General features: G+C 38.8%; 1 protein-coding gene across 1 annotated transcript in view; it reads left to right on the top strand.

Moving 5' to 3' along the window:
- The first annotated feature begins 7,528 nt into the window (after positions 1 to 7,528).
- ENTHD1 (ENTH domain containing 1) overlaps positions 7,529 to 27,434 on the top strand; it is a 124,664-nt gene continuing 104,758 nt past the window's right edge. Inside the window, exon 1 of the mRNA XM_012458904.2 lies at positions 7,529 to 7,877. Coding sequence (XP_012314327.1) covers positions 7,529 to 7,877 — 349 coding nt within the window. The remainder of the gene's footprint in view (positions 7,878 to 27,434) is intronic.

Raw genomic sequence — 27,434 nt, 5'->3', positions numbered from 1 at the left:
ATGGCCTTCATCACTTATCGCCTAAACTATCACAACGTTCTGTCCTTCCAGTTCCTCTATTCTGCTTCCACTCTATTTTTTTTTTTTAGCACACAGATTTATTTTAAAAGGAGAAAATGAATTTAAAAATAAAAAATTGGAATCTCTGACCTTCTTCAAATATAACAAGTAGACTTGTGACTGAGCTGCTGATAGAGCTTAAAATCAAGGACCAAAGATTGGTCCTTAGAGTAGGGTAAAGAGCTAGACACAAGTGATTTGGGTTCAAGTTTCAGGTAAACTGCTTCCTACTTAAATATCTCTGGGAAGTTATTGTAATCTATTTGTTTCTCCAAACTGAGTTTAAGCTCACCTCCTCCAGGAAACCTTCCCTGACTACACAGATTTAGACAAGTCCCCCTTTCACTCCCATAACACTGTCTGCCTTTATTGTGGCAACTACTTACAATTACTGATTTATTCCTGTTTCCTCTATGAGAGTATTAAACTATAACTTCCTTCTAGTGTCATAGCTCAGCATAATGATTGGCACATAGCAGGTGATCAATAATGTAGAATATATGCATATTCCCCAAACTCAGCTTTCTCACCTGTACAATGGGATAATAAAGACTACTTCTCAGCATTCATTTGAGATTTACATAAGCTACACATACAAAAAATCTTCATAAACTATAGCTCAATGTATAAAATACTTACAGTTTGCCCCCAGCTATTTTATAAAGTCCAAATACCTCAACATAGCATTCAAGGCCCTGAACAATGTTTATCAGGTCGCCTTTTCGATTTCCTTCTGGCTCCCACCCCATTACTCTATATTATAGCCAGCCAAAAAATATTTCAGACTCACCAACTTCTTTCATACCTCCTATCATTTTATATTGGATTCACCTACTTAAATGTCAGTATCAATATCATGGGCTATTACTATTATAATTATGACTGAAGTAGCAGGAGATAGAAACAAATGTTGCTTTTGTCTACTAAGCATTTCATTATCCTCTGTTATTTCCTCCTCATCCTAGTCAATATTCCATTCAAACACGTGGGTTCAATTACATTTTTCAATGCCTACTGGATAAAATTACCTTGCAGTATGGACGAGGTTCTTCATGATCTGATTTCCATCTGCTATTTCACCTTCCTCTGCTGCTCCACTAATAGCCTTTGTGACAGCTGTAGTAAGTACAGTACATGTAGTTTATCCAAGATAATAGGCTGGCTCAGCTTTCACGCCTTTACACATGATGTGTGCTTTGCCTCTTATGTCCTCCTCTACTTTGTCTATCCAGTGAACTCCCTGTCATCCTTTAAGATTCAATTCAGATGTAAACTCTTCTTGAAACCTCCCTTAAATACTTGGTGGCAGAATTAGATGCTCTCTTCTCTCTTATTATGCCATACATATCTTGTCAAAATTTCTGTGAAGGTGCCTGTCACCTCCACTAGCTTGTAAACGTATCCAGCAAAGGGCTGCTTTTTATCTCCGAGTCCTTACTGCCTGACACAAAGCGGGTGCTCACAGAAAATCAGTTGAATACATCAACAACTACCTGTCAGTGGCACCTGAAGCCGTCAGTCATTGGAGCTACCCCATCACTGCCCATCACACACACTGCTCTTCATAGACTGCTATTACATTCTCTGCCCTTTGAGGTGGCAATCTCGTGCTGGTGGTGTTTCTAGTCAATTAAAACGACACTAGTAACACACTTGTAAATATTTCTTCTTTGAAAGGAGGATTTGGGCAATGTCTTAGCCCAGCAGACTGTGAAACGAAGACATTTGCCTTCATTCTCCTTGGTACCCTCCAGCTCGGGTATCTGCAACTATCTTGTTTGAGGTCCTGAGAAGAACTGCACTGGGGCCGGAAGTGAGGAAGGGGTAGTGAGGAAGCGGAAGTGGGGACGGGCCTGGGCCCTTGGGCCTGGCTGGCGTAGGTGGAAAATCCGAGGAAGTTTGGTCCCTGAGCAGTGGCCAGACCTTCCTCTCAGGTAAGCGCCTCTGCTTGGGAGTGGTGATGGGGCTCGAGGGGCGTCTGGAAACATCGGCTGCCATCCCACCTCCCGTTTCCTGCCTAGGGTCCGGGTCGGGTCGGTGCGAGACGTCTACGAGGCTGTTAGTATCCGCAGGAGGCAAGGTCCTTGTGGTTTGACTCCATCCTGTCCCTCCCTCCTTCTAGAAGCTTCCCCGAGATCCAGCCTTACCCTCCACAGTACATTGCCGGTTCTCTGAGAGTAATCGCTGGTCTGATTCTCTGTGTGGCCGAGTGCCCAGCACCAGGCCCACCTGGTACATAGTCGTCATCTGAAATGGGGGTTGGATGAATGAAGACGAGGTTGCCAAGGAAAGGCCCTGCCCACACAAAAAGTTGATTCTCGCTCACCCTCCACCCGCCATTTTCAAAATTCTTTCCAAAGCATCTTGTTTCTTCCTCCCACACTGCCCTATCTGGCGATTATTCTTTGTGCTGCGGATGAGGGAACCGAGACTCAGAGAAATTGTTAACAAAGCAGGACCTCAAATCATGGCTTTGAAACCTAATTAAAGGAGAGAGATTAGGTATGTCAGGGCCCAGGTGTGAACACATAGTGAGCGTTCAATGAAGAGTAGCTGTTTACTCCAGGGGAGTGAGGACTTTGTCTTTTGCACCTGTTTCTCCGTTTCCTAGAATGGAGCTTGCCACATGGTAAGCTCTGGAAGATTATTAGTTCAATAAATTAATGAACACACACTTGGAGCTCGAAAAGGTTAGAGTCTCTGCCTCTGACAGTATTCTTTCCATCAAAACAGTAACACCTCCTAATGCCGTGGTATTCTCTATAACCATTCTTCCATAGCATTCTTGGCCAGAGCTTACTTCCTTCCGAGTCAAAGTCATGTCTGTAGGCAGAACCTGTATAAACACAAGAGCTGTTCTTTCCTCATAGTTCCCCCCTAAATGCATCTTTCCAGAGATGGCTCTGGGGACTCAGCCTCTTAGAAGCTATTGTCCTTATTGTCCCAAGTCTTTGGATAAGGTCAGTTCAATTCCTCTCTTCCTTATTCTGAATCCTGAAGTCCAAAAATTTTTGGAAACCAATTTTCCCCCCAACTCATTTGGTGGTAAAACTTGGCTTGAACTGGAATGAGGCCATTTGTAGTCTTTATTCCAAATATTTATATGTTTTTGTTGCAGACACATTAATGTGTTTAATTGTTTAGAGTAGCCCCACACCTTACTGTGGAGATCATGTAATCTATACTCATGGCACTACTGTGGAAAATTCCACCCCTCCCCCCACACCCAAAAAAGAATTCCACAACTCATCTGGCCTCAAAGGATTTGGATAAAAGATCGTGGACCAATAGTTTAATGCCACCTGATAAATCATTTCCTGTTAGGATTCAGATGAAATGGGGGGAAGGAAACAGCATTGTGAAAGTGGGCAGAGCTAAAAAGAAAACTAAGAGATCTTTTCTATGTAATCATTTGTTTGTTTTTCTTGGAATTATTTAGGAGAGAAAGTTCCTTAATTGTACATTTTAATGTGAAATTCATGTTTTGTATTTCTCTACAAAGCTATACAAATGGTAGGCTCTCAAGAAATATCTGTTGATGATTTGAAAATATTTGCTCAAAACTATAGAATTTTACTTGAAAATTACCAGAGCTAGATTTTATTTTTTAAATGTCATGCTTTATAGGAGTTTGTGACCACCTGGGCAACTAGTAGGAACCCGTGTCTAAAAAAAATTTTTTTTAAGCCCAGGTGCAGCGGCTCATGCCTATAATCCCAGCACTTTGGGAGACTGAGATGGGCAGATCACTTGAGGTTAGGAGTTCAAGACCACCCTGGCCAATATGGTAAAACCCCGTCTCTACTAAAAATACAAAAGTTAGCTGGGCGCGGTGGCTCCTGCCTGTAGTCCCAGCTACTTGGGAGGTTGAGGCAGAATAGCTTGAACCTGGGAGGCAGAGGTTGCAGTTATCTGAGATAATGCCACTTCACTCCAGCCTGGGTGACAGAGCAAGACTGTCTCAAAAAAAAAAAAAAAAAGTTAAAAAAAATTAGTTAGGCTTCGTGGTATGCACCTGTAGTCCCAAGCTACTAGGGAGGCTGAGGCAGGAGGATTGCTTGAGCCCAGGAGTTTGCAAGCAGACTGGGCTACATGGTGAGAGGTCTTATCTCAAAAAAAAAAAAAAGAAAAAAAGTAGATGATTATAAAGCTATAGAATCAATGCAGGTTTCTCCTAAGGCAGAATCATTCAATCATTGTGTCATTAGCACAACACATGTTTCCTGAGCACCTACTGCTGCTAATTAGCTGTTAGTCATAGGATTACAGTGGTAAGTAAGACAGTCAAAGTCCCTGCCCACAAGGAGCTTCTAGTTTGGTGGTGAAGAAGGGCACTGAGCAAGTGACAAATAGTAAGTACAGATTGTTAAAAGTGCAATGAAGGAAATTGACTAGGCGCTGGAGACACCTAAGGTAGTTAGTGAGGTTGGTGAAGACCTCTCAGATTTATGACATGAAATACCTAACTTCTTCCCTCTATTTCTAAATATTATAGTGAGTTAGGTAGCCAGACAACCAAGATTCAGATGTGGAAATTTACCCTCTTGGGCGCTAATTTTGTCTCATGTCACACCCCTACAGTTACAATCTCACAGTTATTTGATGGTATGTGTAAACAGCAATTTTGTGTAGTTGTCTAAAACACATAATAAACCAACATATAATTTACAACTAACATCAATTGAGTTCCTTGTCATTCTGAAAAGACAGCAGTAATAAAATGGTGTCTTACATATTCTATGTTCATATCACAAAGTTCAAGTCACTGTACATTAGTAAGTGATATGAATTCAATTCTCTAGACTTTTCTCCTTGTGATTTTTCTAATGGTTGGGAGTGTATTTAATTTCGATATGGTGTCACGTACATCCATTTTAAACTACTCTTTTGGATTAGAAGGCTATTTTTTTGGTATTTTTCTGGGTTAGAAAGTTCATTTAAGAAAACATTTTTTTAAAGTTTAAAATACAGGTTAGGGAATATAGAAAAACCTAAACATTACGGTTGTCCTTCTAGAATACAGATAGCCATCCGAAAAAGAAAAAAAATGAACTGTTGTTCAATTCTAGCAAGTTATGATTCTAACAGGGCTTTGAAAGAAAATAGACTTGTGAAGAAACAGATCAATGTTTGTTGCTCTAAGCCAATGTCATAGTGCATCTCTGCACTATGTGAGTTTGGTAGGGGGGAAAAGTACAATAGAAAAAGAAAACCCTCATGACTGAAAATTTTAATAGGTTACTGAAATATTATAAATCAGGTTTTCACTGTGGGAGGGAGTCAAATAAAAATGCCTGTGTTTGAAGTGCAGAAAAGAGAAAATCAGAAAGTTGTAGAAACACAACTTCTCTTTTTCTTCCTAGGGCTAATGATAGTGTCTTACTGAGAAATCTTAATTAAACAGATATTTAATACACTTTCTTTTTTTGCTCTTTTTTTTTGAGACAGACTCTTGCTGTGTCTCCCAGACTAGAGTACAGTGGCGTAATCTCAGCTCACTGCAACCTCTGCCTCCCAGGTTCAAGCAATTTTCATGCCTCTGCCTCCCAAGTAGCTGGGATTACAGGTGTGTAATACCAAGCCCAGCTAATTTTTTGTTTTTAGTGGAGACAGGGTTTTGCCATGTTGCCCAGGCTGGTGTTGAACTCCTGAGCTCAGGCAATCCACCCACCTCGACCTCCCAAAGTGCTAGGATTACAGACATGAGCCATCATGCCCGACCAGTTATACGGGTACATTTTCTGTCTTGCTTAGTTAAGAGTGTGTTGTATTTTTACCAGAAAGAGGTTATCTCCTCTTATCCTTTTTTTTTTTTTTAAAAGAAGTGATAGTTTATTTAGGATGCTTCTGAAAATTTATGTCTTCCTTTAATACACATACAGAAATTAATCAAGCCTGAGCTAGTTATCTGAGAAGGTCAAGGAAGGGAAGCAAAACTAAAAATAGTGAACACATTTGTTACGGATTTTAACGTTGTTTCTTTTCTATGTGTGCAGTTTCTCTAGTAAAGTCTGATTATAGATCATCTAGGTTTCATTTGGTCTGGATGCTCATCAGGGCTTGAAATCAATTTGGTATACTGTCTCGGCAGCCAGCAGTGGTGAATCACTAGGGAAATTGCAAACTAACTGACCCTCCTTAATGCAAAATAATGAAAAAGAGCAAGGGAATGGTTTCCTATAAACTGAATTGATCATTCACAAGCATTGTGTCAAGTTTTGGGGCTGCATATGCCTTGTAAGTTTTAGTATATGGGCCTCTCTGTGGGTCCTTGTTTTGAGATCTGATAGACACATGCTGATCACTGCAGGATTTAGAGAAATCTTCACATTATTTGAGTCTTACTATTGACACTGTTTAATCCTAAACTCATTCTTCTTTTTCCAAAGGTGAATAAAGAAAGTAATCTAACCTTTCTGTCTAATTTACTAGGCTTATCTGGACTAAAATAGTGCTTTTAGGGTACCAGGAGTTACCTGTGGAGTCCACTGACGTGCAGCTGTTTGTCTTCATAATTGACCCTCCTTTCTTTTAGGTTAGCAAGAAAGCAGACTATATATCTGTCTCTCAGGACTTTTAGTTCTAAAAAGAATACAATCATAGGGTCAGTGGGTGGTTCTAAGACTCAATTTTACCCCCATTTTAATTACTCTCAGAACATAATATTTTTATACATGACAATGTATCTTAAGAGATGCCTGAAATTCTAGCACTTCAGAAGGCTGAAGTAGGCAGATCACTTGAGGCCAGGAATTTTTGACTAGCCTGTGCAACATACTGAGACCCTCATCTCTACAAAATATTTTAAAATTAGCAAGGCGTGGTGATACACATCTGTAGTTCCAGCTGCTTGAGAGGCTGAAGCAGGAGAATTGCATGAACCTAGGAGTTCGAGGCTGCAGCGAGCTATGATTGTACCACTGCACTTCAGCCTGGGAAACAGAGCAATACCCTGTCTCTGGAAAAAAAGAAAAAAGACATCAGAGTGCAAGTTCTATTTTTTAAAATGTTGACTTGTCTACTGTCCATGTAATGCTTTATAGCCATTAGATTTCTGGCCAAAGAGGTTGAATGATATTTTCCATAGGAACTTTTAGGACTTGAAAGACAACCTGTATTTCTTTAAATAATGTAGGCCAATCTTTCATGAGGGATTTTCCCATACCTATCCTAGGAACAGTTAGTTATATGGTACCTCAATTCTGCATGCTGTAAGTGAGGGGCTGATTTAGAAATGAAACCTAGATTTTCAGACTGATTTGGTCCTCTATAGACTCAAGTTTAACTTAAATTTTTTTGTGCTTTCCTTGCAGGAAATTGATGCTTTATCAACATAGAGATTAACTATTGGTATTTGGGAGTACCAGAACTGGGGACCAGTTACCTGTCAAGCATTTTATAAACCAGTGACATAAACTGCTATTTCATTGTTTTCATCCTCCATCTCACCTTGGAACTTGTATTACTTATGGCATTCAGGAGGCAAGTGAAAAACTTTGTGAAAAATTACTCCGATGCTGAAATAAAAGTCAGGGAAGCAACTTCTAACGACCCTTGGGGTCCCTCTAGTTCTCTGATGTTAGATATCAGTGACTTGACTTTCAACACAATTTCTCTCTCAGAGATTATGAATATGCTATGGCACAGACTCGATGGCCATGGGAAGAACTGGCGCCATGTGTATAAATCCCTTACGTTAATGGATTATCTCATCAAGAATGGATCAGAGAAAGTTATTCAGCATTGCAGAGAGAGGTTCTGTAAACTTCAAACACTGAAAGATTTTCAGCACATAGATGAAGCTGGAAAAGACCAAGGTAACAGTTAAAGAAGTTTATACAAGCTGGGTATGGTGGTGCGCACCTGTAATCCTGCCACTTGGGAGGCTGAGGTGGGAGGATCACATGTGCCCAGGAGTTTGGTGCTGTAGTGTGCAACGATTGCACCTGTGATTGATTAGCCACTGTAACAGCCTGGGCAACATAGCGAGACCCCGATCTCTAAAGTTTAAAAAAGAAAAAAAAAAAAGAAGTTTATACCATGTGCCAATAAAAATTAGGAGTTTGGGGGGATCATTTTATACCAGGAGGTGGGGAAGAATTGTATTTAAATGTACAGCTATCTTTCCTCTGGGACAGTTATAGTTTCCAATTTAATCCTCTGTATTGAGTCTTCAGTGCCTTAGAGAACAATACCTGTTTTTTAAAAGGAAAAAAAAAGCGAACACACTTAGGTTTCTGATAAAATGATACCTCATAGAAAATGAATAAAGTGAATAAAATAGGAGGCATGGCAATTTGGTGTAATAATGTCACTGTAATTCATAATTATAATTAAACTGGAATTTAGTCATAAATTAAGGAAGTATTTCCACATGCTGAAATCTTCAAAGACTGTCTAGATGGAAGCAGTTACATGAATACAAAAATTTAGATCATAAAATAATTCTTTTGGGGGTGGCAGAGGAGGTGCAGCAGGGAAAGGATAGAATCCTGAGATGATTCAGTAGTGCCTGATATTCTACAGTGGCAAAAGGATCAGCGCTTCCTCTCCAGCTACTGTAAAATTGTAATTTGTGTTTAAAGTGAATAGTCTTATGAATCATGATAAGAGGATAAAATTCAGAGCATTCTCTCTGGGAAGCATGCATTTTAAAAATAGACCTTTTTTTTAGGGCAGTTTTAGGTTTACAGAAAAATTATGCAGAAAATGATTCGGAGTTCCCACATACCCTTCCCCACTCACACGCGATTTCTCCTAATAACATCTTGCTTTAGTGTGGTCCATTCGTTACGATTTATGAACAAATGTTGATACATTATTGTTAACAAAAGTTCATATTTTACATTAGGATTCACTCTTTGCATTCTACAGTCCTATGGGTTTTGGAAAATGCAAGGTGTCCTGTGTCCACCATTCCACTATTATACAGAATAATTTCACTGCCCTAAAAATGTTCTGGGCCCCACCTATTTATCCTTCTCCCCTTCCCTTGAATCCCTGACAACCACTAGTCTTTTCATAATCTCTATAGTTTTGCCTTTTAAGATGTCATAGAGTTGGAATCTTGAAGTATGTAGCTTTTTCAGACTCGTTTCTTTCACTTGGCAATATGCATTTAAGATTCCTACATGTCCTTTAATAGCTTGAGAGCTTACTACTTTTTCTTTTTTTTTTTTAAACCTTATTGAGATATAATTCACATACCGTACAATTCACCCATTTAAGGTATACGGTTGTATACCTTAAATGGATTTTGGTATATTACAGTATAATTTTTAAAATTGTGATTATAACATAAAATTTGCCTTTGTAAAAAGTGTACAATTCAGTTGCATTAATTACATTCACAATGTTGTGCAGCCATCACCACTCTTTGTAAAACTCTTTCGTCCCCAAACAGAAACCCTGTAACCATTAAGCAAAAGCTCCCATTCCCATTCCAGCAGGCCCTATCTGTCTCTCTAAATTTTCCTGTTCTAAGTATCTCATGTAAGTGGAATCATACAGTATTTGTTCTTTTGCATCTGGCTTATTTCACTTACCATAACATCCTCAGGGTTGTCATGTTATAGGATGTATCATAACTTTATTCCTTTTGTGGCTGAAGAAAATTATATTGTATGTACATTACATATTTTAAAACAATTACTCTCTGTTGATGGACTCTTGGGTTGTTTCTTTTAGCTACTGTGAATAGTGTTGTACTGAACATGGAAGGATAAGTATCAATTCAGATTCTGGCTTTCAGCGTATTTGGGCTAGGGCCAGGCACTGTGGCTCACACCTGTAATCCCAGCACTTTGGGAGGTGGAGGCAGGTGGATCACTTGAGGCCAGGAGTTGAAGACCAGCCTGGCCAACATGGTGAAACCCCATCTTTACTAAAAATGCCAAAAATTAGCCAGGTATGGTGGCATGTGCTTATAATCCCAGCTACCTGGGAGGCTAAGGCACAAGAATTGCTTGAACCTGGGAGGTGGAGGTTGCAATGAGCCAAGATCGCACCACTGTACTCCAGCCTAGTTAACAGAGTGAGATCCTGTCTCAAAAAAAAAAAAAAAAAAGAAGATGGCTAGAATTTTGATGGGCTTGCGTTGAATATGTAGATCAATTTGGGGAATACTGCCATTTTAACAATACTGATTTCTCCAATCTTTGTACATAGGATGACTTTCTTTTTATTTAGATCTTTTTTCATTTCTTTCAACAAGACTGTGTAGTTTCTGGTGTACAAGTCTTGCATTTCTTAAGATACTTTTCAATTTTAAAAATTATTTTCCAATTAATTTCAGAAGTTCTTGCATTTCTGAAAGTTATTTCTAAGTATTTTATTCTTTTTGAAGCTCTAGTAAATGGAATTGTCTTCTTAATTTCATTTTCAGATTGTTCATGGCTGGTGTATAGAAATATACCTGATTAACTGATTTTTCTCTATTGATCTTATATCTTGCTGCTTTGCTGAACTAGTTTATTAGCTGTAATAGTTTTTTTTTTTTTTTTTTTTGGCAGATTTCTCAGGATTTACTATATGCTAGATCCTGTCATATACAAATAGTTTTACTTCTTCCTCTCCAATCTAGATTCCTTGGCTAGAAAGAAGTGTTGAGGTCAGACATCCTGTCTTGTTCCTGCTCTTAGGAGGAAAGCTTCCTGTCACCAAGTATGATAGCTGTCGGATTTTTCATAGATGCTGTTTATCAGGTTGAGGAAGTTCTCTTCTATTCCTAGTTGTTGAGTGTTTTTATCATGTAAGAAAGTTGTCTTTTTATGCACTTACATCTTTTATATGTACAAGATAAGGTATAGATATATTTAAATTGACTATAATAAAGATCTTTCAAATTCCCTAACAGTTCATCTTAGCACCAAAAAAGTAAGTACAAGTACACTATGCTAGACTTTATGAATACTCTTGATGAGTTGTCACTACCAAGAGAGCAAGAAAAATGCAAGTTAGAACTGGAATGTCAGCAGAAGCATAGTGCATTCATTTGTTGATTATGGAAGATACATTAGCAGTTGATTAATAACATTTGTACACATTATTAATAAAAATTAATGAAAAAGATTCCATTAGAGAAAAATATTACCTATTTCATTTTTATCTTTTTTTTTTTTTCCTTTTTTTTTTTGAGACGGAGTTTCGCTCTTGTTACCCAGGCAGGCTGGAGTGCAATGGCGCGATCTCGGCTCACCGCAACCTCCGCCTCTTGGGTTCAGGCAATTCTCCTGCCTCAGCCTCCTGAGTAGCTGGGATTACAGGCACGCGCCACCATGCCCAGCTAATTTTTTGTATTAGTAGAGATGGGGTTTCACCATGTTGACCAGGATGGTCTCGATCTCTTGACCTCGTGATCCACCCGCCTCGGCCTCCCAAAGTGCTGGGATTACAGGCTTGAGCCACCGCGCCCGGCCCATTTTTATCTTTTACATATTTCTCTGTGTATTTTCTTTCTTTCTTTCTTTCTTTTTGAAAAGGAGTCTTGCTCTATCACTAGGCTGGAGTGCAATGACGCGATCTTGGCTCACTGCAGTCTTCGCCTCCCGGATTCAAGAGATTCTCCTGCCTTAGCCTCCCAAGTAGCTGGGATCACAGGCATCTGCCACTGTGCTCGGCTAATTTTTGTATTTTTAGTAGAGATGGGGTTTCACCATCTCGGCCAGGCTGGTCTTGAACTCCTGACCTCGTGATCCACCTGCCCCAGCCTCCCAAAGTGCTAGGATCACAGGTGTGAGCCACTGTGCCTGGCCCTCTATGTGTATTTTCTAATAATGTGGTATACTAGAAGAGTAGCTCTTGGCATAATTTAAGCTGTACTTAAATAAATGTGCATTTATTGAGGACACATGCTTGCACAAAAATTTGCTACTGCTGGGGTGGACAGTCAAAACAGTTTGCAAATAACTGGCTCTCAGGATAAAGTCAGGCCCCTTCATATATTTCCAGTCTACTTTTCTGCTCTTATTTCCTTAGTCTTCAATGTAGCACATTGCATTAACAATCATTCCTAATATATTGTTTGCTTACACATTTCTGTGCTTAAAGATTTATCTTTTCCCTTGGAATATTCTTTTATTGCTGTCCGTGTTTTCAACTCCTACTTAGTCTCCAAATCCTAGCTCAGAATCCTTTTCCCCTGTATCCCCATCTACTCTTTCCCTCATTGGGCAGAATGAATTGCTATAGTACTTTATTCATAATATCAAAGTGGTGCTTTTTATGGTATATTTTATCGACTTTATATGTCTCATTTTAACTAGATTGTGAGGGCATGTACCATATATTAATCATCCTTTCACCATCAGGCCTGCACATAGTAGACAGTAAATTTTTATCAAATGGAAGTCACACAAAAAAACCAAGAGAGAAAAACTGCTTGATAAAAATGATTTTGTTGATTCGGAGAAGAAAGAGGCAGTGTCAAGTCTGTGAGAAATGAATGAAGGAGAAATTATTTGGTCCAAGTAATGTATATCTGGAGTCTGCCTAGTTACAGGTTATCAAGAGAGATAAAGACAAAGGAAGATACTATAAAGGATTCCCTGTTTAATAAATGGTGTTGGGAAAACTGGCTAGCCATGTGCAGAAAGCAGAAACTGGACCCCTTCCTGACACCTTACACTAAAATTAACTCCAGAGGGATTAAAGACTTAAACATAAGACCTAACACCATAAAAACCCTAGAAGAAAATCTAGGCAAAACCATTCAGGACACAGGCATAGGCAAGGACTTCATGACTAAAACACCAAAAGCATTGGCAGCAAAAGCCAAAATAGATAAATGGGACCTAATTAAACTCCAGAGCTTCTGCACAGCAAAAGAAACAATCATTAGAGTGAATTGGCAACCAACAGAATGGGAAAAAATTTTTACAATCACATCTGACAAAGGGCTAATATCCAGAATCTACAAAGAACTAAAACAGATTGACAAGAAAAAAACAAACAAGCCCATTCAAAAGTGGGCAAAGGATATGAATAGACACTTTACAAAAGAAGACATACATGAGGCCAACAAACATATGAAAAAATGCTCATCATCACTGGTCATTAGAGAAAATGCAAATCAAAACTACATTGAGATCCCATCTCATGTCAGTTAGAATGGTGATCATTAAAAAATCTGGAGACAACAGATGCTGGAGAGGATGTGGAGAAATAGGAACACTTTTACACTGTTGGTGGGAGTGTAAACTAGTCCAACCATTGTGAAAGACAGTGTGGTGATTCCTCAAGGACCTAGAAATAGAAATTCCATTTGACCCAGCAATCCCATTACGGGATATATACCCAAAGGTGCACAGGTGCACTATAGGTGCACAGCATCACGCCCAGCTCATTTTAAATTTTTTTGTGGAGGCAGAGTTTCACCACATTGCCCAGGCAGGTCTCGAATTTGTGGCCTCAAGCGATCCTCCTGCCTTGGCTTCCCAGTGTTGGGATTATAGGCATGAGCCATTGCGTCCAGCCTCATTTCCTTTTAGCCGTTAATAGTAGTCCATTGTTGTGATGAATCAGTGTATTTATCCATTCACCTGCTGAACATCATCTTGATTGCTTCCAAGTTTAGGCAATTACAAATAAACAACTGTATGAAGTTTTCTTTGTGGACAATAATTTTCAACTCCTTTGAGTAAATACCAAGGAGCATGATTTACTCAATTGTATGGTAAGAGTGTTTGGTTTTATAAGAAACTACCAAACTGTCTTTTAAAGTGGCAGCCCCATTTTGCATTCCCACCAGGAAGAATGAGAGTTCCTGATGCTCTACACCCTCATCAGCATTTGGTGTTGTCAGTGTTCTGGATTTTGGCCATCCTAGTGGGTGTATATGTAGAATCTCTCATTGTTACTTTAGTGCGCATTTCCCTGATGACATATGATGCGGAGGATCTTTCATATGCTTACTTGCCATCTGTATATCTTCTTTAATGAGGTGTCTGTTAAGGTTTTAGGCCCATTTTTAAGTCAGGTTGTTTTTATTTTTAAGAATTCTGTGTCTATTTCAGAGAACACTCCTTTGTCTCATGGTTTTCTTTTGTTGTTGTTGTTGTTGTTGTTTTGACAAATATTTTCTCCCAGTCTGTGGCTCATCTTTTCATTTTCTTGACTGTGTCTTTTGCAGATCAAAAATTTCAATTTTAATGAATAACACTATACTGCCTCATGGGTAGTGCTAGTACCTTATAATAATAAAATAATTCTGATTTCTTCTTCCTGTCCCTTGAATCATTGCTGTTACTTATTTTGCTTATACATAAGCATATGTATATAAGCATGTGTAACCAAATACATCGTTGCTATTATTTTATTAATAGATAATAAAAAAGTTTTTATTTTACCTTCATTTATTCCTTTTCTAATGTAGTTTATTTCTTTATGCAGATCTGAGTTTCTGAACTGTATCATTTTCCTTTTCTCTGAAGAATTTCTTTGAACATTTTTTGCAAGGTCGATTACTGGCAACAAATTCCCTCAATTTTTGTTTGGCTAAAAAAGCCTTCACTTTCTTGGTTTTAGTTTCTGAGAAGTTGAATGTAATTCTTATTTTTGTTCCTGTATATAGGTAAGGTGGTTTTTTCCTCTGGTTTAAGGAGTATTTTTTTTTTTTTTTGGAAAAAAAAACGTTTTCATGTATCCTGCTTGTTGTTCTCTGAGCTTCCTTGATCTGTGGTTAGTGTATAACATTAATTTGGGAAAATTCTTAGTGACTGTTGTTTCAAGTATTTCTCCTGTTCCTGCACCTCTCTTGTCCTTCATTAATTTCCATTACGTATGTGTCACATCTTTTATAATTGTCCCATAGTTCTTGGATATTGTTTTTTTTGTTGTTGTCATTCAGGTTTTCCCTTTGCTTTTGAAATTTGGTGGCTTCTTTTGAGATGTCCTCCAACTCAAAGATTCTTTCCTCAGCTGTTCCTGCCTCCAAGAAAGCCTGCCAAAGGCATTCTTCATTTCTGTTACAGAATTTTTGATCGCCAGCATTTCTTTTTCTTTCTTAGAATTTGTATCTCTGTGCTTACATTGCCCATCTATGCTGTGTGCTGTCCACTTTATCCTTTATCCATTAGAGCCCTTACATCTTTTTTTTTTTTTTGAGACAGAGTTTCGCTCTTGTTACCCAGGCTGGAGTGCAATGGCGCGATCTCGGCTCACCGCAACCTCCGCCTCCTGGGTTCAGGCAATTCTCCTGCCTCAGCCTCCTGAGTAGCTGGGATTACAGGCACACGCCACCATGCCCAGCTAATTTTTTGTGTGTGTGTGTGTATTTTTAAGTAGAGACAGGGTTTCACCACGTTGACCAGGATGGTCTCAATCTCTTGACCTTGTGATCCACCCGCCTTGGCCTCCCAAAGTGCTGGGATTACAGGCTTGAGCCACCGCGCCCGGCCTTAGAGCCCATACATCTTAATCATAGTTATTTGAAATTTCTAGTCTAATAATTCAAATACCTCTGTCCTGTCTGCACCTCGTTTTGTTGCTTGTTCTGTCTCCTCAAACTGCGATTTTTGCCTTTTAGTATGTCTTATAATTTTTTCTTGATAGCTGGGCACGAGGTACAGTATGAGGATCTCAGGTAAATAAGCCTTTAGTGATGTGGCAGTAAGGTGTGGGGGCAGAGGAAGCATTCTGTAGTACTGCGAATAGTCTACTCCAGTGAGCCTGTGCTGTGGACCATGAACCTCACATGCGCTTCCCAGTGTTATCCTTTCCTGTCTCTCACCTATTAAAATTTTTCGGGCCGGGCGCGGTGGCTCAAGCCTGTAATTACAGCACTTTGGGAGGCCGAGGCGGGTGGATCACGAGGTCAAGAGATCGAGACCATCCTGGTCAACATGGTGAAACCCCGTCTCTACTAATACAAAAAATTAGCTGGGCATGGTGGCGCATGCCTGTAATCCCAGCTACTCAGGAGGCTGAGGCAGGAGAATTGCCTGAACCCAGGAGGCGGAGGTTGCGGTGAGCCGAGATCGTGCCATTGCACTCCAGCCTGGGTAACAAGAGTGAAACTCCGTCTAGAAAAAAAAAAAAAAAAAAAAAAAAAATTTCATGGAGATGAAGTCTCTATGCCCTTCTGGGGGACAAGACAGCTAGCGTGGATTTGAGCTGGGTATTTCCCTTCTTCCAGGTCAGTTAGGCTGTGATAATACCCCATCAGGTCAGGCTTTGGTTAACTAGCTTCTCCTAAGGGCAGAACTTGTTAAGAACAGAATGCCCTGGAAAATTCCGAATGGTTCCTTTTGCTAGAAGCACCAGAGGATTTTTCTCCAGTATTTACTGGGAGAACTTGGTCAAGCTCCTTGAGGTAAAACAAAAGTTGGGGAGGCCCTGATGACTTCCTCTGGAGTTTTGATCTCTCAGTTATAGTTCAGGCTTCCCGAACTCAGCATTTGTTTCCTTGGAGGTTTGTGCTTGTGGGTTTCTGCTCCAGCAAGCCATGATTCTCTCTACTGTATTGACCTGTCAGTCTCAATCTGGGGCTCACTGGTTTGCCCTGTGACTACACCTCTCTGATGGATCTAAGAAGAGTTGTTGATTTTTCTGTATGTTCAGCTTTTTACTGGTTAGGATGGAGTGGTGGTTCCAGCTGTTTACATTTTGGATCAGAAGTCAGGTTTATCCTTTTTTTAAATCTGTTTCTAAGTTATTTAGGTCAAGGATCGTACAAGAAATATGCACCATGTACTCTTTATTGTGGCTTAAAAAATCCTTCACTTAAGTCTAAAAAATCCTTCACTTAAGTTAAGACCTTTGAAGGTCTTGGGTAAATAGCTGGAAACAGTTGGCAAGGCTGGGTCAGTCTCTTTTATGTAATGGGTTAAGGCCCATTACAGTTTAGGCTCAACCTTGCAAGAGTGGGTGCTGTAGTTACCACACGTGATTCACGGTTCTCAAGCGATTGTCCTGAATCTCATTAACATTCTTAGGTAGTTTAACATTCTCTCTTTTATACCTACAATGTCTATATACCTCTGTCACAGCCCATTTATGTACACGTCTTTATCCCTTGCAAAACTCTGAATTTTTCAAAGGCAAGAGCAGTGTTCCTAGCACTTAGTACCTTGCCTGGGGGTAGGATTACTCAATACATATTTGATGAATGAATGATTAATACCTTGATATTTTTATACCTTTAGCAAATTGAAAGCAATTGACTTTTTTTAGAAAGATAAAAAATAGAAATGTCAGAGTTGACTAATATAAAAATTTCCCTTTCTGCACTACAAATTACTTTTAAAAATAGTTTTATGCTAACTACTTTATTGAAATATAATTTACATATTATAAAATACATAAATCTTAAGTGTACAGTTGGATGAATTTTGATGAGTGAAACCATTAGCTGTAGCACAATAAAGAACATTTTCATCACCTCATCCATTTCCTTCATCCCCCGCTTTCTAGTCAGTCTTCCCTCCTCTCCAGAGGCAAGTACTATTTGAATTTCTTTAACTGTATAGATTTGTTGCATTTGTTCTTAAAATTTATATAAATAGAATCATACCATATGTATTCTTCAGTTTCTGGCTTCTCTCAACATAATGTTTCTGAGATTCATCTATATTGTTGGGTATACCAGTAATATAATTTCTTTTTATTGCTGAGTTGTATTCCATTATATGCATATACCACAGTTTATCCATCCTTTGTTGATGGATATTTGGGATGCTTATAGTTTTGAGTTATTGTGAATAAAACTCTTATGAACATTCTTGTGCAGCAGGCATTCAGTTCTCTTTGTTATATCCTGAGGAGTGGAATTTCTGGGTTGTAGAAACCATTAAACATGACTAGAAACCAAAGTTTTCTTAAGTGATTTCACCTTAATATATGAGAGTTTGTTGTTCATATCCTTATCAACACTTAGGAATGTTATTATTTTTAATTTAGCCATTTTGATGGGAGTATAATGTTGTTTCAATTTGGTTTTAATTTGCATTTCCCTGAAAAGTTGTTGAGTGTCTTTTCATATGATTTTTGCCCATGTGGACATGTTTGCCTGTTCAAGTATTACCTGGCCAAATATTTTGCCTATTTAAAAAATTTTTATTATCTTTTTATTATTGATTTCTTGGAATTCTTTATATATTTTGGATATGAGTCCTTTGTCAGACTTATTATAGATATTTTCTGCTATCCTGTAAGCTACAAAAATTGTGTAGCTTGTCTTTTCCATTTTCTCATGTTGTCTTTTGATGAGTAGAAGTTTGTCATTTTGAATGTGAGGGCAATCTGGCTGGATAGGTGGGAGTCCTTTTCCTCCCTCACTGCTCTGTGTATGTCCTTCCTCAAGTTGGATTTTTGGTCAAAGAGGATGATCATTGCTGATAGAAGAGGATTTTTCTTTGGTCGAGAGTACAGGAGTAGCTGTGCTCCCTTTTTAGGACCTCCAAACAAGCTCGCTCCAAACAAGCTCTCAAGATCCTATCTGTAGGAGAATGTGGGGTAAAAAAGTTTTAAGTTTGTAATTTTGATGAAGTTCAATTTATGGTTTTCTTTTATGGTGATATGGTTTGGCTGTCTTTCCACTCAGATCTCATCTTGAATTCCCACATGTTGTGGGAGGTACCCTGTGGGAGGAATTGAATCATGAGGGCAGGTCTTTCCAGTGCTGTTCTCATAGTGAATAAGTCTCACAAGATCTGGTGGTTTTATAAGGGAAAGTTTCCCTGCACAAGCTCTCTCTTTGCCTGCTGCCATCCACGTAAGATGTGACTTGCTCCTCCTTGCCTTCTGCCATGATTGTGAGGCCTCCCCAGCCATGTGGAACTGTAAGTACATTAAACTTCTTTTTTTGGTAAATTGCCCAGTTTTGGGTATGTTTTTATCAGCAGTGTGAAAGTGGACTAATACATATGGTTAATGCCTTTTGTACCTCGTCCGAGAAACTTGCCTGTCCCAAGGAATATGTTCTCCTATGTTTTCTTCTAGATATTTTATAGTTTCAACTAGGTCTGTGATCCATCTAGAATTAGCTTTTGTGTATATTGTGAGGTAGAGGTAGAGTTCATTCTTATCTGTATGGTATCCAATTGTTTGAGAATTGTTATATTTTAATAATAAAGCATTTCCATGTACATGATCTTGTTTGATCTTCTTAAAGCATCTTATGAAAAAAGAATAGTATGTATTATCTCTCTTACAGAGATATGGAGGCAAAGCTTGGTGAGATTAAGTTATTTAGATAAGGTTGCATATCCAATTTATGGCTGAACACAATTAGAACTCATCTAAATAATATATCCTGATATTATTTAGACATATGCTATTGTTATACTAAACAGCCTCTCCTAGTTGAGTCTTAAAAATATCCTAATGGGGTTTCACTGAACTACTAGAGTGAACTTAATTTAAATTATCTGAAAAATAGCTAATAAAATATGAAAGTTTTAAAATATCAAATTATTTATTTACACAAATTACAGTATTCTTTTAAAGCCAATTCAGATTCTAGGAAATATGAGCATTATAGATTTATGTGTTATTTTATTCTCAATTAGTTAAGTCATAAAATTGCAATTAATTTTATTTAAATAGGCTATTTCATATACACATACAGAAATTTAATTAAAGGTAAGTTTTAAAAAGAGGGCCACATTTTAAAGAGACAGCTTTCAATGTTGTTTTTAAAAGTTATGTTAGGCTGAGTGTGGTGGCTCATACCTGTAATCCCAGCACTATGAGAGGATTTCTTGAGGCCAGGAGTTCAAGACCAGCCTGGGCAACGTAGTGAGACCCTGTCTCTATGTTAAAAAAATAAAAAGAGAAGAAAATTAGCTAGGCATGGCTAATAGGGAGGCTGAAGCAGGAAGATTGCTTGAGCCCAGGAGTTTGAGGTTGTAGCGAGCTATGATTGTGCCAGTGCCCTCTACCCTGTCAAAAAAAAAAAGTTATTTTACTGGATGTAGCATTCATTGGTGACATTCCTGCCATTTTAGCTTTTCATTTTCATTATCAGTCACCGAACTTAGGAATTAGGTGATTCACATTTATACTAATGGCTGATTTCTGTATAGGCTGCCTCTCCCATTGTATCCTCCAACACACAGGGATGTGCTCATACTAGTCACCTACCTATTTGCTCACCAGATTTTGAATATCTTGGACTAAGACCTAAGCCTTTAAGCCATAGTTAACATATAAATTCAAATATGAAAGGCAAATACTCTGGAAGACATAATACATTTATTTGTATTTACACTAGGTTGTAAATTATTAAGATTTTTTTGGGGTGGGGGCAGGTTGTTTTTTAAGGTTAGATTCTCATAGAAAGAGAGAAAACATCAAGTATTTGGCCCCTGAAAAGGTTTAGACAAAGCGGGAACCCTAGGAGTAGAGGAAAGAGCAATGTCTGAGGTTGCCCTTTTCAAGGCAACTGTAATGAATTGAATAAAGCCAAGACATCTGGAAAGAATACATTCAGGAAAAAGAAAATATTAGAAAATGTTTAAAAATTACTCTAGATGTTGATTAGCCATGTCAAGGCTATAAAGCCAAATAACTAAAATTTGGGGGCATTAATACATTTACAGAAGGGACTGGATTTGGGGTATATGGGGCAGACAGTTCCTAGTAGTATGATGCAGGGGCCGAGCATTGTAGGAAACAATCTAGCTTAAAAGTGGATCAGACTTAATTTTTAGATTAATGTCAGACATCTTGAGTCAAAATTTTCTAATCAGAGAAACCACCTAATATATGATGGTGGATTAATGAATGAATGCAATTTGGATGCGCTCACTGTTGGTGGGTTAATTAACACAGGATTCTGAGGTCATTTGTAGCTTAAGTGAGCACATGTAATTTCCTGTAACAAATATTTTTGATGAACAAATAGTTTTCTTTAACAAACAAATGTTATAGGCTTTAGGTCACCATAAGCCTTGTTGTTAGAAGTTACAGCATTGTGAGTTTATTTTATTTATTTGTTTATTTATTTTTAAAGACGGGGTTTCACCATGTTGGTCAGGCTCATCTTGAACTCCCAACCTCAGGTGATCCACCTGCCTTGGCCTCCAAAGTGCTTGGATTACAGGCGTGAGCCACCACGCCCAGCCAGCATTGTTAGTTTAAACCAAAAAACTTTTATTTAAAATAGTTGAATATTTAGCCTTGTGTTCCTTTTCAACAAATGTAATCCTATTGGTAATCATGATAGCAAGAAGCAAAGCATGAATTCTTTTAAGCTTAAATGTGACCTTTACCCAGCTGGCTAGTCTTCCCACAGAGCTCTTTATTTATTGTACTCACATGGATGACAAAGCAAAGTAAACAAAAAACGAAAAGCAACCAGTTTAGCCCTTTCAATGCTGCATCAACAGAATTATTCTCTCTTAAGGTTCTCATCAAATGAAATAGCTTATAAGTATATACTAAGGTCAGTGAAAGAAATTAAAGCCAATCTCTGTTTTCTAGTTTATTAGCTTTATGACTTCGAGAAAGTTACTTCATCACCCTAAACCTTACTTTTCTCTTTGGTAAAATGAACTTAACTCTGAGGGTGGTTGTGAGGATACATCTGAGAGTTAGACACGTAGTAAGTTACCCATCAATATTAGTTAATATTATTAGTTCTTGATAGATTTTAACTTTCATTATTTTAATTTCCTAGAACAGATAGTCATGTTCAAATAAAGCTCCATTAAGATACTCACTAGGAAGGTCTTTATTTGTTTTAGAAGATGGCATTGCACTCCATTTCCCCTGTTGGAATGTAATGGTGCGATCACAGCTCACTGCAGCCTGCAACTTTTGGGCTCATGTTTTCTACTGCCTCAGCCTCCTGAATAGCAGGGACTACAAGTGTTTGCCACCATGACTAGCTAATTTTTTTTCCTTCCTTCCTTCCTCCCCTTCCCTTCACTTTCTTTCCCTTTCCTTCCTTCCTTTTCCCCTCCCTCCTTCCCTCTGTCCCTCCCTCCCTCCCTTCCTTCCTTCCTTTCAAGAGGTCTCTGTATGTTGCCCAGGTTGGTTTCAAACTCCTGGCCTCAAGTGATCCTCCCACCTCAGCCTCCCAAAGTGTTGGAATTATAGACATGAGCCAGTAGAAAAGGAGGTCTTTTCTACCGTCCTGTAGAGTTAAGTGGTCACCCTCTGCTTGTCCCTAGCACCTTGTCCACGTATACATTGTAGCCCTGTCACACTGCCATAATTATTGATTCACATGTCAGCCTCCCTCACTAGGTTTGGAGGGATGAGGATACTTTATTTGTATCTCAGTTTCTTCTCTTTCTGTGGTGGAGGTGGGGAATCAACATTTGCTGACAATGGCTGATGGGCTAACTGAATGGCAAGTATGCTATTATAAACCCAAAGAAGAAATTCGTAGCTTTAATATTTTCTCTTTATCCTAAATATTCTTCTATTTTTCTGCATTGTTTCTGGTGTAGATTTATCTTTATTTATCTTACTTGGTCTTTGGAGATCATTTTTGATGTGAAGAGTTATGTCTTTTCTGTAAAATTCTCAGCTCTTGTCTCTGAATGTTGCTTTTTTATGCTTACCCTAGTTTTCTTTTGAAAGTTTCTCTAAATGAATATTGGGGCCTACAATCTGTTCTTTATGCCTTTTAATTAATCTTTTAAATCTTGTTGCCTACCTGTGCTGTATTTTGGGAGAATTCCTTAGTACTGTTCTCCAATTGGCTGGACGTGGTGGCTCATGCCTCTAATCCCAGCACTTTGGGAGGCCAAGGCAGGCGGATCACTTGAGGCCAGGAGTTGCAGAGCAGCCTGGCCGATGTGGCAAAAATACTAAACATATAAAAATTAGCCGGGCCTGATGGTGTCTGCTTGTAATCCCAGCCACTCAGGAGGCTGAGGCAGGAGAACGACTTGAATCCAGGAGGCGGAGGTTGCAGTGAACTGAGATTGTGCACTGCACTCTGGCCTAGGTGGCAGACTGAGACTCTGTCTCAAAATAAATAAATAAATAAATAAATAAAGTACTGTTCTCCAATTACCAAATCTGTCTTCAGCTGTTCTAGTCTGGTTTTTATCTTGGATGTTGAGTTTTTTAAAAAAATCTCAATGACTGTAGTTTTCATTTCTAGGATTTTTAATTGATTCTTTTCATATCCATCTGTTCTTGTTTCATATCTGCCTTTGTTTTGTTTCATACTTTTATATCCCTTGTTGTCAAGATGAGTCATGTATTAATCTCTTTATTTAAAAATCTTTGTTATAGGGTTTTGAAATCACAGAATATTGATTCTATAGAGGATCTTACAGAAACATTGATTTCATTTGACATGAATTTATATTTTGATTGATGATTTTTATTTATGTATTTTTTACAATTTCAACTTTTATTTTAGATTCAGGGGGTATGTGTTCAAGTTTGTTACCTGGATACACTGCGTGGTGCTGAGGTTTGGGGTATGATAGATCCCATCACCCATGTACTAAGTGTAGTACTCAGTAGTTCATTTTTCAACCCTTGCCTCCCTTCTCTCCTCCCACTTGCCGTAGTCCCCAGTTTCTGTTGTTGCCATCTTTATGTCTAGGGGTGAATAGTGCTGCAGTGAACATAACAAGTGCATGTGTATTTTTGGTAGAATGATGTATTTTCTTTTGGATATATACCCAGTAATGAGATTGCTGGGTTGAATCCAGTTCTCAGTCCTTTGAGAAATCTCCAAACTGCTTTCCTCCAGGGCTGACCAAATTAAATTCCCACCAGTAGTATACAAGTGTTCCCTTTTCTCCACAGCCTCACCAGCATCTGTTTTTTTTTTTTTTTTTTGGCTTTTTGATAATAGCTAATTCTGGCTGGTGTGAGGTGGTATGGTATCTCATTGTGGTTTTGCTTTGCATTTCTCTGATGATTTGTGATGTGGAACATTTTTTTCTGTATGTTTTTTGGCCGCTTGTATGTCTTTTGAGAAGTGGCTGTTCATGTCTTTTGCCCGTTTTTTAGTTGGGTTTTTGTTTTGCTTGTTGAATGTTTAAGTTCCTTATAATTCTGAAGATCGGACCTCTGTCACATGCATAGTTTATGAATATTTTCTCCTGTTTTATAGGTTGTCTCTTTACACTGATAGTTTCTTTTGCTGTGCAGACACTCTTTAGTTGAATGAGGTTCCACTTGTCAATTTTTTGTCTTTATTGCAGTTACTTTTGAGGACTTACTCATAAATTCTTTCCCAAGTTCAATGTCCAGAAAGGTGTTTTCTAGGATTCTTATAGTTTGAGGTCTTACATAGATTGTTGATATCACTGGCTGACTTTCTTAGCATTAGATTTTTAAAGTATGTGTTGTAGAATTTTAGTTTTTAGGCCATTTTGAGTGGGAGGTTTTTCCCCACAACCACTCATGTTTATTTTTTCCCTTCGTTTTTTCATAAAATAAAGGTTTTTCAGTTCCCTCTACCCAGGTCCCCTAGACTCTCTCCTGCACATGCCTTATAAAGGTGGCTTGGGGCACATGCCCTATGGTAATACTAGAGTGTCCTAGACCCAGGGACTGAGCAAGCAGGTGGCTTAGTTTAGTTCCAAGTATTAAGACTGCATGTGTATCCTCCTGCTTTTAGACCCACAGCTACAAATAAGTTATATCCCAGGAAGCAGTTGATGGCTATTTTTTTTTTCTCTTCCTTTTCTTCCCAATTTTCTCTCACAAACACTGCCCACATAACATTAAAGAGTGAGACCAGCTGTGGTTCCCTAACACCTGAGGAGCTGAACTCTGGGATGCCAGATCAAGAGCCCAGCAGCTCTTGGCTTCAGCCTTCCTCACTGCTTTTTCATTTCTCTTATATTTCTGCCTCGTAGGGGAGGGGGAGTTATCTTGTTTTTGAAACTGGCAGTGTCTATTATTGCTGTGTATTTGGAGCAGAACAGGGGGATACTTCGAAGCATGAACTTACAGTGCCAACTTGACTGGAGGTTTTTTTTTTTTTGAGATGGAGTTTCACTCTTGTCACTCAGGCTGGAGTCCAGTGGTGCCATCTCAGCTAACTGCAACTGACTGGAGGTTTTTTAACCTGGAAACTTGATCAGATATTTTAGATATTTTTCCCCTCCCTCCTTACCCCCACCCTATTCCCTGAAGGCATTGTGGAGGGTAGATCGAAAGGGAAACTAAAACTACGTAAGTAGTTTAGGACACCAAGGGTAACAAATGATCAAGGTCTGAACCAAGATGAAGAGGAGAGAATGGATTTGGAAGATAATTAGTGGGTATAGTCAACAGACATGGATAACTGAATTTGGGAGGTATATGTTCATATTTTTAACTTACAATGGAGATAAAAGTCACTGAGAAAGGAATATGGGAAGAAGAGTAGATTTTGGTTTGCTATGAGTCAGGAATAGAGACAGGAATTTGAAGATTTTTATGATTGTTTGAAGCCTAGTACATGTTTTACTAAAGATCTTGTGATACATATTTTTCCTAGTTGTGCATCTCAATATCCCAGATCTTCGAATTTGCCATATTTCCAAATCTCTTTACATGATGTTCAGCTTTAAACATACATATAGATTTCTCCCCAGCATTTGGGAAACTTTTTCTCAGCATATTCATTCATTTCACAAACTTTTCTTAAGTGCCTCTTAAACAGACAAGCATAGACTGGCCTTCGTGGATGTCAGTTTAGTGGAAGGAAAAGACAGTTACCAAATGGGCAATTACAAACTGTGGAAATGCTGTAAAAGATAAGGGTAAGATGCTGTGAGAGTGTATGAAAGCAGGGCCTGGCCAAGTCAGAGGCCCATGTCTATGCATAGGGCACACTGGGAGGAGGTGTTCACTGTTGGTGGAAGGCTTTCCCGAAGAAATTGTAGCTGTTCCCTGTCTGGCACAACCTGCCCTAAGCAGCCTGCAGAGCTGGCTGCTTCTGCTGTTCAAGACTCAGCCATGTTAACTCCTCTGAAAGACTTTCCATGACTGCACCCAAATTAATGTCTAGCCATCTAGCATAGCACTCTTCTTTATTTCCTTTAGAGCATTTATTTTTGTCTGAAATTATCTTGTTGATGATTATTGGATGTTTCAACCAACTACAATATAAGTGTCACAAGTGCAGGGACCTTGTCTCTTTTTTTTTGACTTGCACCGCCATTGCTTAGAATACTTCCTGAAACTAAGTGTTCCAGAAATGACTGACTGCATAAATGAATTTCCTTAGATCTTGATTTTTTGCATAGTTGCTCTAATAATTTGATCTCCTTGTCCTTTTCATTTGTTTGTTTGGGAGGACTCCTCAAGTTGGCTGTCTACTTATTGATTTTTATATCACCTGGATCCTATCCTCACTCCCCTGTCATGCTCTAATTGAGGTTGCCAATTGTAGCATCACACCCTATGGCCATGGTGATGAGTATGTGACTGTTTCAGACTGAGCCAGTTGGAGTCCTTCTGATACTCCAAATTTGAAGGAAGGAAGAAGGAGACTTCACAGGTGGCAGTGTGAATCTAGAGTTGTTGGTGGCCATAACCACCTTCAGATAAAAGAAGCCAATCTGCAAGAAGAGAAAATGCAGGCATTTCCTAGAAAACCAGAGACGGCAGGGGGAAAGAAATCCTGGTGGTTTTCCAGTCTTGGCTTCCTCTGTGCCTGAGGCTCAGTTGCAACCCCTGGTTTTCTGGTGACTTTTCCCTTACCCAGTTCAAATGAAATTTCTGTCACTTAGTCAAAAGATTCCCAATTAAAACTGTACTTCATCCAGGCCAGGTACAGTGACTTATGACTGTAATCCCAGCACTTTGGGAGGCCAAGGCAGGTGGATCACAAAGTCAAGAGATCAAGACCATCCTGGCCAACATGGTGAAACCTCCACTCTACTAAAAAAAAAACAAAAGAATTAGCCGGGTGTGGTAGCACACACCTGTAGTCCCAGCTACTGGGGAGGCTGAGGGAGGAGAATCGCTTGAACCTAGGAGGTGGAGGTTGTGGTGAGCCAAGATTGCCCCATTGCTCTCTAGCCTGGGCAACAAGAGTGAAACTCCATCTCAAACAAACAAAACCCGAAAAACTGCATCTCATCTAATACCTTTTTATCTTGATGTATTTTATATAATATCCTTGGGTATTGATCTTTTGGCATAGTTTAATTTCTAATTTCAGAGAATCCATGTTTTCTACTTCCAACTCCATTTCTTTCTTTTGTTGCCTAAATTTTCTATTTTCAGTACTTCTTTTTAGTATGCTGTCCTCCCTTTCTTTTCAGAAACATATTCCTTAGTAGTAAGTAGGTGTTGTCTAATTATTGCTGCTGTTGCTATTTGACTCATCCTTGAAGCAGGTTTATTAGGCTCTTCTTGGATTTTCTCACTTTCAACTCTGATGCTTTTGAACAGCCAAGTTAGTACCTACTATCTCTAGGGTGATAGGAAGCCAGGGTAGTGGGCAGAAGCTCACTTCTGGG

This window comes from Aotus nancymaae, unplaced genomic scaffold (assembly GCF_030222135.1).
Source record: "Aotus nancymaae isolate 86718 unplaced genomic scaffold, 86718_ANA_hifiasm-v0.15.2.pri h1tg000076l, whole genome shotgun sequence".
Classification (NCBI taxonomy): domain Eukaryota; kingdom Metazoa; phylum Chordata; class Mammalia; order Primates; family Aotidae; genus Aotus; species Aotus nancymaae.
This window is presented reverse-complemented; position numbering and strand designations above follow the sequence as displayed.